The sequence below is a fragment of the Scomber scombrus genome, chromosome 16, assembly GCF_963691925.1.
Source record: "Scomber scombrus chromosome 16, fScoSco1.1, whole genome shotgun sequence".
NCBI lineage: Eukaryota > Metazoa > Chordata > Actinopteri > Scombriformes > Scombridae > Scomber > Scomber scombrus.
The window spans coordinates 6,587,793-6,604,390 of NC_084985.1; the positions used below are offsets into that span (position 1 = coordinate 6,587,793).

The 16,598-nt window shown below is 38.6% G+C and overlaps 2 protein-coding genes across 2 annotated transcripts in view; one reads left to right on the forward strand and one right to left on the reverse strand.

Annotated features, from left to right (window-relative positions):
- The first annotated feature begins 3,799 nt into the window (after positions 1–3,799).
- Positions 3,800–11,052, forward strand: zgc:91910 (Zinc finger protein 706-like). The gene is made up of 4 exons (XM_062435949.1): positions 3,800–3,833; positions 8,769–8,919; positions 10,093–10,209; positions 10,329–11,052. Exons 2-3 carry the CDS (start codon positions 8,785–8,787, stop codon positions 10,186–10,188), a joined length of 231 nt encoding a protein of 76 aa, XP_062291933.1. The 5' UTR covers positions 3,800–3,833; positions 8,769–8,784; the 3' UTR covers positions 10,189–10,209; positions 10,329–11,052.
- Positions 11,053–13,477: 2,425 nt separating this feature from the next.
- Positions 13,478–16,598, reverse strand: part of bmp8a (bone morphogenetic protein 8a) — a 10,749-nt gene continuing 7,628 nt past the window's right edge. The window contains exons 2-7 of the mRNA XM_062435656.1: positions 16,492–16,598; positions 15,447–15,595; positions 15,128–15,307; positions 14,672–14,751; positions 14,384–14,494; positions 13,478–13,627 (exon numbers count right to left, since the gene is read on the reverse strand). The exon at positions 16,492–16,598 is cut by the window's right edge and continues 86 nt beyond it. Of these exons, the coding sequence (XP_062291640.1) occupies positions 13,478–13,627; positions 14,384–14,494; positions 14,672–14,751; positions 15,128–15,307; positions 15,447–15,595; positions 16,492–16,598 (777 nt within the window). The remainder of the gene's footprint in view (positions 13,628–14,383; positions 14,495–14,671; positions 14,752–15,127; positions 15,308–15,446; positions 15,596–16,491) is intronic.

The following is a 16,598-nucleotide window of genomic DNA, read 5'->3' on the forward strand; positions in this document are numbered from 1 at the left end:
CTACTGCCATTATGGCTGAAGTATGAGAAAGTTGTTTGTATAGACGCAGCACAACTGGAGAAACATTAAAAACAACATCATCACGACCAGTAAAGACATTGTGCCCCATTAACATTTACTAGTAGTTTAAAACATATTTTAACATCTCCCATGTTTTATTCCATCAGTGTATTTTGTAATGATAGCCAGAGTAAGTGAAAGAGTGAGCACCCATGACGTCTAAAGGTTACCTTTTGGTCTTTGTAACAGTGTGACAGTACATTATTAGAGTAGTGGTTAGTCTCACCTGTTGCAACCCTCAGAACGAAGGCAGCACAGAGAAGAAGAACGATCCTCATTGTGATGTGTTGGACGGCTGCAGGACAAATGAAACAGAGAAGAAACATCAATGACAGAAAAGACTTACACTGGACTCCTCACCAACTTCAAATGAAGACATAATATCATAACATCTCATGAAAAGCTGCTCAGTAGGATGGATATAACCTGTAAATCTCACCTGCTTCAGCAAAGTTGAATCTCTCCACTGAATGTTCTGCAAAACTGTGGAGTAACGAGCTTTTATACAGTGAAAACAACAAGGAAATTAACTGATTAACTTTAAAAAACAGTTATTTATTGATTCACGTGACATGAATAAATAAAACTGGGTTTCAGCAAGTACACAAGGACGCTCTTCACAAAAACATCATGGTCACTGGATTATCTTTATCAGAAGTACACAAATGTAGTCGGAAATGAACATCAAATGCTACTAATTATTAAGCAGCGGTAAATATCACTAATCTGGTGAAATTGTTACACACACAGGTGGTTCAACACTGTATACTTGAATTCCCACGCCACAAAAATCTGTCCTCAAGTCTTGAATCTTTCCCTTTTAGTTATCCTTAGGGTCTTTCCCCTTTATGTGTCTGACATTCACCAGCTTCACAGACAGATGTTTAAGACAAACAAGTGAAAATCCCAGGGTGATACTAAACAAATAACTGGCTGTTAGCCTTTAAAATATTATTTGTCCTTACTTTCTTGCAATTTGAGTAGTTTTGCTCTGATGCAAAAATGATGAGGTATTTATGAATGATTTGTGGTTCTGAAGTTTGGTATAGAGACTAATTACGAGGAAGTATTATGATGAGTCACGATACAAGCAGTACTGTATGTGAGGGTTAAAAAGCATCCACACTGTATGTTGCATGCTCAACAGCCTCCACAGACACCAACCTTTAACCACATTTATCAATAATAATAATAATAGTAATAATAATGATATTACATTTTATTCATGGGAGCCTTTCAAAACACTCAAGGACACTTTACAAGAAACAAATAAAAACAAACAACAGTGAATCAAACACAATAAAATCAGCAAAGATTGGAAACGGAGTTTAATAGTACAGTAGATAAACATGTATGTGATTACGTAACCAGCGCAAGACAGAATATGCCAATCAGAATAAGTGTGTTTTAGGTCGGGACATTTGCTGCTAACATTTGCATATAATTTTGCTTAAGAACGATTTTTCATGCAGGACTTTTACTCTTAATATTTTTACCTAAGTAAAATATCTGACTACTGCTTCGACCACTGCATTTGGGTCAATGACGTTTTTTGTGTCCATGTGGTTTAGTCAAATTTAAAATGGTTAAAATGTGAAAATAAACGTATGAATAACTTGCACACATTCTTTTTGTGGACCCAGCATCATATTTCTGCTTTTAATCCATTTTGAGAGAATATATTTTAGGTTTATGGCAAAAATGTCTATGTGGTGTAACCATAAAAACGATGTACCAAATAATTAAACTTGCTTAAAAACACTAATTATTTGTACATTAAGCACACTTAAATACACTGTAGGTGGATAAAATATTGAATATTTATCATTCTTTTGCACCATTTGACATTTTCAGGAGCATTAAGTCTTACTCCTGTTTTTTAAAAAAGGTGCAAATGTCATTTCAAATTTTATAAAATCACCAAAAACTCCAAACACACATTTTAACAAACCTGATGCTGCTTTTAAAACTATTTTTTAAAGATATTTTTTAATTGCTCATCTTGCCAAACCCTTATTTATCACTGACCCAAATACAGAATATATTTTAATTTATATTTTTAATTTGTTTTTGTGAGGTTGATAGGATGATTGCACAATATCATAAAGAGGCATACATCAAAGAGAACTGAAGATTTGACTCAATTGTTTTATGATATTTAATTATTGAATTTTACTTGTATTACATATTTCCTCACTTTATTTACATGCCACCAAATTTACCACTACCTCTATGTTTGTCGCTTCAAAGAACCAGACAAAACTTTTTTTTCCAGGTGGACTTTTTAAGTCCCACGTCAGTCTGATATTTTAGCTTCTAAGTCACCTGGACGCTGCTTTTAAGACAATTTTTAAGGATATTTTTGAATTGCTCATCTTGCCAACCCTTATTTATCACTGACCCCTATTAATCCATGTTTTCAGATGGGGGTAATACACCACTCCTCCACACCAGTAATAATAATAATAATAATAATAATTATGCATTCTATTTAAAGGCGCCTTTCAAAGCACTCAAGGACACCTTAAAAGGCACATAAAACACGACAACAGTACATCAAACAATAAAAATCAGGTAAATTTTAGTGCAAAGATAAAGAAATAAATATGAATGTGACTATAAAATGCATCAGTGCAACAAATAAGCAAGAACATGATTGCATAGTTAGTGTGAGACAGAGTATGCCACTCTGAATAGGTGCGTTTTCAGGCGGGATTTAAAGGTGGAAACAGAGTCAGAAGTGCAAATGTCTGGTGGGAGAGAGTTCCAAAGGCGGGGGGCAGATCGGCTGAAAGCTCTTGACCCCATGGTAGTTAAGTTGGCAGATGGGGCAAAGAGCTGGTTGGCGGAGGAGGATTGGAGAGTTCGGGAGGGTGTGTAGATGTGAATCAGTTCCGAGAGATATGATGGTGCCAGGTTGTGAAGGATCTTGTAAGTGAGGAGTAGAATCTTAAAGTCAATGCGGGATTTGATAGGGAGCCAATGAAGTTGCTGCAGGGCAGGAGTGATGTGTTTAAATTGACAGTAGGGTGGGTGATACATCACTCCTCCACACCAGTAGGGTGGGTAATACATCGCTCCTCCACACCAGTAGGGTGGGTAATACATCGCTCCTCCACACCAGTAGGGTGGGTAATACACCGCTCCTCCACACCAGTAGGGTGGGTAATACACCGCTCCTCCACACCAGTAGGGTTGGTAATACACCGCTCCTCCACACCAATAGGGTGGGTAATACATCGCTCCTCCACACCAGTAGGGTGGGTAATACACCGCTCCTCCACACCAGTAGGGTGGGTAATACACCGCTCCTCCACACCAGTAGGGTGGGTAACACACCGCTCCTCCACACCAGTAGGGTGGGTAATACATCGCTCCTCCACACCAGTAGGGTGGGTAATACACCGCTCCTCCACACCAGTAGGGTGGGTAATACACCGCTCTTCCACACCAGTAGGGTGGGTAATACATCGCTCCTCCACACCAGTAGGGTGGGTAATACACCGCTCTTCCACACCAGTAGGGTGGGTAATACATCACTCCTCCACACCAGTAGGGTGGGTGATACACCACTCCTCCACACCAGTAGGGTGGGTAATACACCACTCCTCCACACCAATAGGGTGGGTAATACATCACTCCTCCACACCAATAGGGGGCGCTGCTCTCTCTCCACTATCAGCTGTTTCTGATTACAAACCTTCTGTAAAAGTTTCTTCTACTATTCAAAAAGAAAAGCGACCAAAGAGCGAAGAGAGAGACAAACCTCGCAGGTAAAAAACACCATTAATCAATAACTTATTATTATTTAACAGCGGCAACATATCAGAGAGTTGTCTAACAGTGTGCTTTATTATACACTATGTTTTTATAATTAAATACAAGCTTTACTGTGCAGTAATTTGGGTTTAAACATGTCATCTTTGGCTAAGTGTTAGCAAGGCGGCGCCGGCTCTCCAAAGGCCTGATTGGGTTTTATTAAAGAGGCTGTTTTAAAGTAAAATATATTCAATTAATACACATATGTGGCTATAATTCAGCATTATTAACTAAGTAGGTATTAACTCTTTATAGGATAAGATGTGTCTTTGTATCTTTATTGGTCTCTCTTGGGTGAAATTTAAGTTGACACAGCAGTATAGTGGAAAAAAGTAGCAGCATAAGGGTGAAAGTTATAAAATAAATCAATTAAAATACTATTTATACATCAGTCATCAGCCTGTACAACACCACAGCTCCCAGTACCTCCCACTCCCACTAATGTATTATTGTTTATTGTATATAGTGTTTGGAGATTGTTTATTAAAGAGGCTGTTTTAAAGCAAAATATATCAAATTAATACATATATGTGGCTATGATACAGCATTATTAACTAATTAATACATATGTGGCTATGATACAGCATTATTAACTAATTAATACACATATGTGGCTATGATACAGCATTATTAACTAATTAAGAAGCTGTAAGGGAATAATTATGTCTTTCTATGAAGTTAATACAACTTAATGGCTATTTAGGTGGCTGTGTTATGTTGTGCTGTCCATTTTTCTGAGGTTGTTTTATCTAAAATCATGTTGGGTATAAGCTGGGGAACGACAAAATATCAGAAACACCCCTCTCTTGGGTGAAATTAAAGTAACAATAAAGTTACCCTAAAACAATCTCTGTAACTATATCTGCAATACATAAATTTGCAATATACAGAAGTTTCTGAGATTATACACATGTGTGCAAATGTTGCTGGGATTTACACATTAATGACACACATCAGGGAGGAACTGGGAGCTGTGGTGCATGAGAGCCGAAACTGTTTTCTGATTAAAGTAGGTTTGATAAATAAATAAATCGTTAAAGGAGAGGTTCACAGTCATTTGTGTTTACCTTTAAAACATCATTCAGGTGTCCATATGAGCAGAGAAAGAGGTTTTTTTCTCGCTGTAATCATTCCTCCTGTTCATACTGATTATTAAAAGATCTAAAAAATGTGCTTTCGGTGTAAGTGATGAGGAACTAAAATCCAAAGTGGGTCCACTAATGTTTATCTGAAGCTTAAATGAGGCTTCAGCAGTCTGAGTTAGTCATATAAAGTGGATATCTGACACATTTACTTGACTACTTTTTAGCATCAAATTCCCTCTTTGTGTTTCTCTGTTGAGCTGTGGTGGAAGTATCAAGTAGAAGTAACAAAAAGAGGGACGTTGGCATTAAAAAGACTATAACGTTGAAACATATCTACTTGATTTGACTCATTTGGACAGGTGACACTTCATATTTACTTTAGATAAACTTTTAAATACATGTTTGCATATTAGGAGGGCTGTGGATTTTGGCCCTTAACCTGACTATTGTTTTAAGACGGACTTGAAAAATAATCTTTGGCACTAAAATGACTGTAACATTGAAACATATCTACTTGATTTGACTCATTTGGGCGGCTGAAATTTCATATTAACTTCAGATAAACTTTTAAATACATGTTTGCATATTAGGAGGGTTGTGGATTTTGGCCCTTAACCTGACTATTGTTTTAAGACGGACTTGAAAAGTAATCTGGTGTTTTGGTTTCTGTCTTTGCCAAGTGTTAATGGCTCTGCTACAGTAAAGCTGGGAGCGTGTACAGCACCCGAAACGTAACATTACCCAGCCTTGAAGCATTTATATATGTTAACACTTTATTATATGTGATTGTTAAACATCTCTTTCCCCAAAACCATCAGCATTAATCTGCTGCTTGTAACGGCCCCACCTCTCTTTAAAAGGCTTTGCACCTGATGTTGTAACCTGACTGCAGGGATTTTCAGAAGAGTATTAGTGAGGTGCAACACTGATGGTGTCTCATAAGACCTGAGGGTTTTTCGGAGATTACTTCATCCCAAATGTGTTGGATCAGGTTGAGGTCAGAGCTCAGCGCAGGACAGTTAAGCTCTTCATCACCAAACTGGGGAAATAGTTTGTTAATGAGTCCCTTTCACACCAAAGCAGTTCCAGTGCTGGTGCTGGTTCGTAGTCGGTTCAACTGCGAACCAGCTGAGAACCAGTTTGCTTTCCCCCTGCTCAAGGTTCTTGCGGGGCCACGTAATGACGTCACCGCATACGCCAGTTACGTTCGCTGTTTTCCCATAAAGACTCGCGCCAACTCCGAAGCAGCAGCAACAACAACAACAACAATGACAGACTACGCGTTTGCACAGCTGTTGCTCCTGGCTCTTCGAGGCTTCATTGGCGTCCAATCACAGCAGAGGCTACGTATTGCTGCTCGACAGGATTTGAATGGGCGGCGGTTACGATCTCGAAGAAAGGTAATAACTTAACACATTTTGACTCGTATTAACACTGAATGTAAGATGGCTATGTTAGCTTTTATTGTAAGATAACGGTAGCCGGCAGAGCACAGCTAACTCACAACGCGGATGTTGAATTTCACCATCAGTCAAATGTTCAAGGGATAATTCACTCCTTATCTAAAAAACCTGTTTAGACTACTTTATTGTAGTTTCAGTTAGACAAAAGAGGATGCTTAGCTCTGTGTAATGAACTGTGTATTGTAAACAAACTGCATGAAAATACAAGTCAGTCAGTGTTTAACCGTTTTCCCCTTTTTTGGTATATAACCCTAACCCCTGGCATACATATGGCATCAATAGAATGTAACAAACTCAATAAATATGATATATAACACTTCAAATGTGCTATGAATCCAGATCTGCAAGACTGTTTGTATCTGCACACATTTATGTACAGACACTTACGCACACACACTTATTTTTCAATACACACATAAACACCACACTCTAAGGTACTTGAAGGAAAACTTTTTGAAACGAGGCATAAGGGGTTTGGTACCATGATAAATATTCATTTTAATATTAACCACTCTCCACAGAACATGCTATTTACCAAATTTTTTTGTCTATACAGGCAATCTTGCGGCTGATGGCAGGGCGGACATCACCTGTTGTCTGGGCACACCCAAGATCTCGCTACTGGTGGGACACAATTGTTCCTGATTTCACCTCAGTCCAGTTCATGCAGAACTTCCGTGTGTCCCGAGAGTCGTTCCAGTATATATGCAGTCAGATGAGGCATGTCATGGGGAAAAGGAACACAAATTACCGTTTGTGTGTCCCAATTCAGAAGCGGGTGGCCATCGCCATCTGGAAGCTGGCCACCGGAGGTGAATACAGGACCATCAGCCATCTTTTTGGAGTAGGCCTGAGCACTGTGTTTAATTGTGTTCAGGATTTCTGCAACGCAGTCATCAAGGTTCTGCTTCCTGCCCACATTATATTCCCTGATGCTGAGAAGTTCGTGGAAATGGCCGCTGCCTTTAAGAGTCGTTGGCGAGTACCACAGTGTGTTGGTGCAATAGATGGAAGCCACATTCCAATTATAGCACCAGAGATGTACCCCAGAGACTATTACAACCGGAAAGGATGGCATTCGGTTGTTCTGCAAGCAGTTGTGGATGGCAGAGGTCTTTTCTGGGACGTATGTGTTGGCTTTCCAGGGAGTGTGCACGACGCAAGAGTGTTAAAACAGTCGCATTTGTGGGATGTCATAAGAGACGGGGAATATCTGAGCCAAAACAAAGTGACCATTTCTGGCTGTGATGTTGGGCATTACCTGATAGGGGATCCAGCCTATCCCATGCAGAACTGGCTTATGACACCATTTTCTGACACTAGCAGATTGACCCCTGAGCAACACACCTACAACTACAGACTGAGCAGTGCACGATCGGTTGTGGAAATGGCGTTTGAGAGATTGAAAGGACGGTGGAGGTGCCTCTTAAAAAGAAACGACAGCAAGCTGTACCTGAGCAAGAAGATGGCACTGACCTGCTGTGTCCTCCATAACATTTGTGAGGAACGTGGTGACATTTTCAATGAGGAGCACCAAGACAGACATGTCAACATTCAGCCTCCTCTTCAGGCAGTACCAGAGCACGGCAATCAAGAAGGGGCTGACATTAGAGCTGCTCTAATGACGTACTTTAACAGAGGGGATGCGTGATTTGTACTATCAGCCTGCCATTTTTATGTTTGTTTTATTTAGTCCTGGTTCAATTCAATAAACTCATTTAAAGTGATTATAGCTGTCATATTCTCATTTCTTTATACTAATAATTTTTAAAAAGTAATAACTGTGCAATATTGATATAATATACATAGTTATTTCTCTTTAATCTGCATTAAGAATATCTGGTATATTACCACTCAATGCCAATATTACTCTTGTAAATGTCATGATTATTTTTACTTCATATTTTTTGCTGTACTTACACTTTTGTACTAATTTATTTTTGTACTTATATATTCCATTATACTGTCCACTTGCTGTGAAAATGCAAAATAAAAACTAAACTAAAACTAGTCAATTTGTAAAAATAAAACTACTTAATCACTTGTTAAACTAACTCAAAATAAACTGAAAAACAAAGGTCCAGATTATTTTGGCCATATAAGTGTATCAATATTAATGTATTGAGGCTAAAATATTGCTCAGTTCATATCATTAGTTCTCTATAATTCTCACTAAAGTGGCTCAGTAATGTTTTCACACCTGCTCATCACATCCTAATGTTCCTGCAGCTTTTGATTTTTCACCCAGCATAAAGATATATATATATTTATTTAATTAACCAGGCAGCCTGTGGTAGCAAAGGTGGATAATCTGTGTGTTTATAATGTGTAATTGTTGCAGGTCGCAGCTGAGGGCCATGGCTCGTGGGCAGCAGAAGATTCAGTCCCAGCAGAAGAACGCCAAGAAGGCAGCAGAGAAGAAGAAAAATCAGTGCGCCGACCAGAAGACGGCAGCTAAGGCCGCTCTGGTCCACACTTGCCCCGTCTGCCGGGTAAGTACGACACCGAGGATGTGAATAGTCCGGTAAAGAACAGAAAGGGCTCGTTAGATTGTCCAAACGTGTCTGAAACACGTCTCTAAACGTGTCTGATGTTGGTTTTAAGGGGCTACGTCTGATAATTACTGTAATGATCTTAACCCGACAGTCTCTACATGTGTCGATTTTATTATGTGTCATCATGTGAGGGAGGAAGCTACATCTGTCGTGATTTATGTACAATACAGAGTAGGGCTGCAATTTAAGATTATTTTCATTATTGATTAATCTTTCGATTACTCTCTCACTTAATTGACTAATAGTTAAGTCAATAATATGTCATCAAATGTCGATCACTGCTTCCTAGAGTCCAAAATGACGTCTTCAAATGTTGACCAACAGTCAACAACCCGAAGATATTCAGTTTACTGTCAGAGAAGACTTAAAAAAACAGAAAATATTCACATTTGAGAAACTACAAACGTTATTAAGCATAAATAAACAAGTTTCAACCATAAAATTTGATATGGGTTTGTACTTTTTTCTGGGGATCGGTTGTTGATTGACTCGGCCAAGATGCCATCTGGTTTTTACACTGATTTTTACACCGTAATGTGCTTTTGCAACCACTAGGTGGCACAAAGAAGTGTGTACAAATGAGGGCAACAGGTCAAAGTTAAGCAGAATGAAATATAAGGTCCAACAAACCCAAAATGTGATGTCACCATATGAGGACGCAGGGAGGTTAAAAAGTGACTTTAAATGATTTAATCAATGATCAAAGTAATTGGCAATTAATTTAATAGCTTGCATCTAATCAGTTAATCGACTTATTGTTGCAACTCTACAATAAAGTGCACTATAAAGGCCATTTTACTGATTATTGCATCTCATCCCTCTTATGATATCTGGCTTTTCACGCTGCCTTTGAGAGTGACTGTTAAGATGAGCTTTAATGACTTTTTGGACGACACATCGTACAGTTTAATTAGTTTTAAACACACCTGGATGTCTTGTTCCTACATCTGAATACTGACAGTAATTAAAGTAGTAATTTGAGATCTGCTAAAATTAATAAGACACATTTTTAGTTACTGGTTATATGTTGGTTTGAACATGGCTGATGTTTTTAATCCAAAGCAACATTTCTAGCTAGTAAATAAACCAACACTTTTTTTTCTCTTTCAGACACAGATGCCTGATCCAAAGACATTTAAGCAGCACTTTGAGAGCAAACACCCCAAATCCCCCATGCCTCCTGAGCTGGCGGACGTTCAGGCATAAAGAGCAGCTGACTGGAACAGGGTAAGACCGACTGTAGTGAAATTTAAGCCTCCAAATAATATCAGAAACAACAGTTTATAAACCAGACTACATTTTTAAATTATGCTCAACTCATTAATTATTATTCTACTTGCTTACAGATACACGATGACCACGGATTAAACGTTGAATCATGGCGCCAGGAAGGATGTCGACGTCGATGACGAACACTGGGACCTGTCAGTATTCACGGACAACGGGTTGGGACGGAGGGCGGGAGGCAGGCGGAAGGGGGTGGATGTGTGTATATGCTGTGTACGTACGCGTGTTTGTGTAAGAGAAAACGATAACGAGAGGGGGCAGAGGTACACCAGCACCCCATTTTTTTAATATTTATTGTGTACAACTACCTTGCTATTCCAGAGGGAGGGATCACAGGAAGCAGAACCAGCAAGAATGCCTGCTAACACTGAGTAAAAGTATCTCCTGACCAATGAAAAACAAAAAAAAGGAGGCAATGAGTGTGAACGGCACATCCAAATCCCCACTGAAGAGTTAATCAACTACAATGCACATGGCTCTGCTGTTGGGTTAAAACTTAAAACACTCTTCCTTTCACTCACTCTTTCCTGAGTGGCAGATAAGCAGAAGTCAGCTTTCTATCACTTTAAATACAAATATTACCCACAGCTTATATAAAAAATAAAAAAAGAGACTAAAATCCAATTTTTTTAACTCTATAACTATACAACTCCTCCTCTGTGCTGCTTCTCTACAACAGTACCTCACGTTAAACCACACAGCATGTCAGTATGTCTCTTTTTTTTTTTCTCCTCCATTTACACTCATTTTTAAAGTCCATCATGGGCAAGCTACCCCCCCCCCCCCCGAAAAAATAACCTTGGCAATAACATCACCTTTTTTTGTCCCACTTTTATTTAAAGGTGTAATATGTACGAATTAAAGTTTAAAACATTCCAAAAATTGACTAAAATTATGAAGAAAATGAGACATTCCCTAGTTTGATTTCTATTTAAAGGACTCAAGATGGTTTTACTAGGAAATCCAAATGATGTGAGAGGAGTGCCATGCCTCTTTCCTGTCCCCTCTTTAGCGCCAACAGGGGTGCAACACGAGTTTTAATGTCCGACCCCAAGCTTGCTTTTTTCCCCCTACTGGACATATATGAAAGTTACTGCAAAGCATGTTTAAAATATATTGTTATATTGTGTTTTTAGCCTGCTATTGTTACCGCTGATGCTATTAATGAGAAGGTATTTCTAAATTTTTACATATTGCACCTTTTAAAGCAGGACAAGCTCTATTTAAAAACCCAGCACTAACTTTATTTTCTGTTACGCCCCCCCCCCCCCCCCCCCCTTCCTAACAAACATGTACAGCTCTGCGCTCATTGAACCTTTCAGCTGTAGTTTAAACGTTCCTTGTGTGAAGGAAGTTTTTAAAAGTGGATCCAAGGACTGAAAATTACAGAATATCGATCAGTTACTGCTAAAAAAATCATGCATCCCTGTTCTCTTTGGTTCTTCATATATACTCACTAACAGGCAAAAAACCCAACTTACTAATTTTTTGTTTTTTACCCTTTTCAATAAATTGAACAATGTATTTAATGTGACCGGTTTTCTCTGCTGACTTTGTGTGTGACGTCGATATGGACTCAGGTACTGAATACATTACAGTGTATCATGCAAGTTGTCAAAATGTTATGGAGGATTGAAGCAGACAACTTTGAAAACTGACACTTCATCATCATCAGGCAGTTAAAATACATTTTTATCTTTATTTTACATTGATTGCATACAAGTTGTTTTCATTACTGATAAATCTGCCAGTTATTTTCTTTATTAATCATTTGTGTTTCTATGAAATATCAGAAAAAATGAGCCCTTAGAAAATAGTGATGGTCAATTTGATGGTAATGCATAATCACATTTCTTATTAATTACATTCATTTTTTTACAAAAAACATAAGACATAAGAAAAGCAGGAAATCCTCATAATTAAGAAGCCAGAATTTGACTCTATTTACTCAATTTTTCTTGTTATACTTGTAAATTGTGCCCACACACACCAGAATAAAATTAAGTAATCCAACAATTATATTCAGTTTTAAACTAGTGAATAAGTTTTACCTCTGTGAAGGAAAAACTGACTGAAACATGTTAAAAAATACATTTATTTGTATCATTTTGACTCACTAGTTTTTTTTAAAATCTTCCCCTAAATTAACTTGAGTGAATATTTTATTTATTTTATTAATTCAAAAACATTTGACACAGATTTTTGTGTTGCAATAATAATAATAATAGTACACTTAATTTCTTACAAAAACAGGCATCACTAATGACACAGTCTGCCATTCAATATCATTTGCCATTTAAAGCTTGAAACCCGTCGATGAAGACTCGATCTGGAATTATTAGAAAAATAAAAGTCCATGTGGTTTATGCACTTTATCTACGACGATGTATTAGGGCCGTATATGTAACAAAATAAAATACTGACCTGGAGGATGAGGGATAATATTTTGAGAAAAAACTCTTTCTGAGATTAAAGTTGCAAATCTGCGAGAAATAAACTATGATATGTACAATGTCTTTTCAAAGTCTGGATGCTTAGGATGATTTGGTGATTCTGGGCTAAGATAACAACGATCTCCTTATTGTTAAATCCAACTGAAAAGTACAAATTTGAGCGACTTCTCTCCAGTGACTGCTTGGCTTTTTTTCTTGCAAATTTGAGACATTAATCTCTTTTTTTTTAACATCTATGGCCCTAATACGTCGTAACTATCAGACTGGCGTAAAAAAGACCTCAACTTTCCTTATTTGGGGAAACACTATAAGTGAAATATAATTTGTGCTCTTGAAAAAGTTGGAAAATAAGTATTATACTTATTAAAAAAGTGGGGAAAACTTGTTGGTAAAGGTTAGCATATATGAAGCTGATGGATCTTTTAACATACAAGAATATTTTACACATTTATTGTCATACAGAACAACCTTCAGCTACTGAGTGTGTACGTCCAGCTGATGACTTGAACACCAACAACCCAGAAAATGATGTCATTTGTGGGTAAAAGTGCTGATTTCAACGTGAATTTGGAAAGTTGATTAAATACAATCAAGTAACATTTTCCATCTGAGATTCAAACACATGAAACCAGACCTACTAAATTACATTTTCTTTATCATCCAGCATGTTTGCTAGCATTAAAAGCTTCCTGCAGAGTTCATGTCTATTAAAAATTCTTTGGTCTCGTATCAGCGTCCGGGTTACTGAAGCTCCCTCATAGACACCCGCAGGTCTTGACCACCATGTTACGATGCTTTTTGAGGATGACGTTGTTGTTGTCGTCGTAGAAGAGGACGGAGATTGGGCTGAGCTTTGTTGGGGCGCAACACGCCTTAGGAACTTCATCCGGCTTCAGGAGATGAACCTGCCACAGCACAACAGAAGTGATGTATGGTGAATACTTGAATTTTAGATACTTAACTAAATATTTTTATCTTCATCTAAAGTGAGAACAGAAGTAGACTAAACTTAGATTTCTACATGTAAACAGCAGCAAGAGGTACTTAACCCTCCTGTTGTCCTCGAGTCAAGGAAGGAAGGGAGGAAGAAGGAAGGAAAGGAGGGAGGGAGGGAGGGAGGAAAGGAAAGAAGGAGGGAGGGAGGAAGGAAGGACAGAAGGAAGGAAGGAAAGAAGAAGGAGGGAGGAAGGAAGGAAGGAAGGGAGGAAAGGAAAGGAGGAAGGAAGGAGGGAGGGAGGAAGGAAGGACAGAAGGAAGGAAGGAAAGAATAAGGAGGGAGGGAGGAAGGAATGATAGAAGGAAGGAAGAAAGGGGAAGGAAGGGAGGAAAGAAAGAGAAGGAAGGAGGGAGGGAGGAAAGGAAGGAAGGAAGGAAGGAAGGAAAGAGGGAAGGAAATAAGGAAGGAAGAAAGGGGATGGAGGAAGGAAAGAAGGAAGGGAGGAAGGAAAGGAAGGAGGGAGGAAAGAAGGAACAGTCAAAACAGACGGGGTCAATTTGACTCGGGAGGACGACACGAAGGTTAATATCAGAACTGAGAAAGATGCATCAAATATTACACAAAGCACTGACGCCCACATGTATGAGATGTATTTGTATTATGTTTTATCTGCATTTTATCCACTTTATATCGTGTCAGATGTGTGTTTCATCACGGTACTCACCACTTGTTGGATGAGTGCGTGGTTGGTGGCGTTCATGCAGGAGCCCAGAGGATAGAAACACTCTCCGTCACAGTAGTACGCTGAGTATCCGGTGGGGGCTAAAACCCAGTCCTGAGCAGGAGAGAGAATTTTTGGAAAAAGTTAGATAAGAAGCTTGATATCACTCCTTTGTTTTTACGGTAAGTATAGTAAGTAGTATTATAGTAAGTAGACTACAATCAGTGCAGGTTAGAATAGCTCGGCATGAAGATGAGCAATGAAGTGGAAAAACTTAAATTCAGAGCTGACCTTCCATCCCAGGTCACTGAAGCTGACGTAGAGTTCGTGTTTTTTACACGGCTGACCTCCAGTGTTGGCTGGACTCCGATCTGAACATAGAAGAACAAACACCGATTGAGCTCAAAGTGATTTATGGATAATCTGATGTGTATTTAATGAGAATAAACTGATGGATTATATACCTAAATATTGATTTTTTAAACAAATAATAGAAGAAAGAGTGATATATCTCAGCAAGGTCCTGCCAATTTCATTCATATTAAAATCACTGTAATTTCTTCATACTATAGATTTTAAAGATAACCTGGTGATTCCCACTGAGGAACTCTCTTGAGGACATTTAATAAATTATAAAATCTACCAGATAATTTAATCTTAAAGCCCAAAACCTTAATATCTGAGTGTGTTGGAGTCACATTAAAGAAATAAACTCCCACTGAGTGGACTGAGTGACTGGAACCTAACTGTGAATGCTCGGGACTGGGAGGTCATATTTGGGTTTCTTCTTGCGGGGATGTGGTTTGACAGCGCGGGGTGGCCGACACGGGATCTGGCTCTCCCTGAAGAAGGTCACCATGAAGGGCTGTTTGGAGCGAGGACCCCTGCGACCAACCAACCCGATCCAGCCTGCAGACAGGGAGCGGTCTGAAAAGGAAAACCCAAAATGTTGATAAACACTGATCAGCTGTGAAAATGACATTAAGGCAACTTCTCGTCCTGATTTCATGAGTCAACTTTTCAAACAAGCCTAAGAGGTACATTAAAGGATTACGATCCCACCCACCCTCCTCGGTCTCCACATAGAGACGGATGCCCATGTTGCTGCGGGGGTGAAGGAGCCAGTGGTTGGAGGCCGAGGTGACGTCGAAGGCCAGCCAGCCCTCCTGTCCTGCAGGCACAGACTGCATGTCCAGCAGCACCAGCTCTGGTTCTCTGAGGGGGAAGACACAGATAATACAGATCAGGGTCAACTATAGATCAGTTATATTAAAAACTCGGGATGTTATCTTTAATTATTATATATTACATTACTGATGCAAATAATATGTGATAGAACGTTTTGGAGTCATGAATGTTGCATGAACTGGAATGAGTTTCTCAGATTTGGCCAATCAATAAAACTATAAAAAAAAAGGTTCAAGGAATATTTTGACATTTTGGGAAATGTTGTAATTTACTTTCTTGCCAAGAGTTAGATGAGACTGATTGATGCTACTGTTATGTCAAATGTGAAGCTGGAGGCAGGAGACTTTTAGTGTAGTTTAGCATAAGAATTAACAAACTCCATCTACCAGCATCTCTAAAGCTCACTGATAAACATGTTATATCTTGTGTACTCTTGTTTTTATCTGTATAAAAGCTGTGATTTTATGGGGGCTTTTGTAGCAGTGACTTCCTTAATTACAGTAGTGAGCTTACAGGTGCTGGCTATTTGTTTCCAGGCTAAGCTAACAGTCTTTATATTAAAGTAACTCCTTAAATTTTCCTTTATGGTAGAAAAAAAGGGTTGTGCTAGTCCAACAATGTTTTTTTTATAGGTTTTCTGTGATTTAGTTTATAGTTTCTGAACCCTAGAAACTGTAGATACCGATGACCCACTCAATTAGAAAAAGTAAAAAGTGGCGTCATGAAATCAGAATTCAGAGTGCAACAGGAGACTAGTGGGAGATGGATGAAAAACAAACAATTTTTTTCAAGCATTAATTTAACACCTAATTATTAAATATGTGACCATAAATGTATCAATCAGGCAAAGTTTAAGCACAGAAAACTAAAAATAGCATCAGAGGAAACAACTAAACTAACTAAAAATAAGGAAAGAAGATCACCTGTGCCTGTTGTCTCGTTGGATCTCGTAGACGGAGATGTGCAGCGTGCGATTGGCCCTCTGGCCCATCGTCAGGGTCTTATAGATACGAAACTCTGCCGCCGTCAC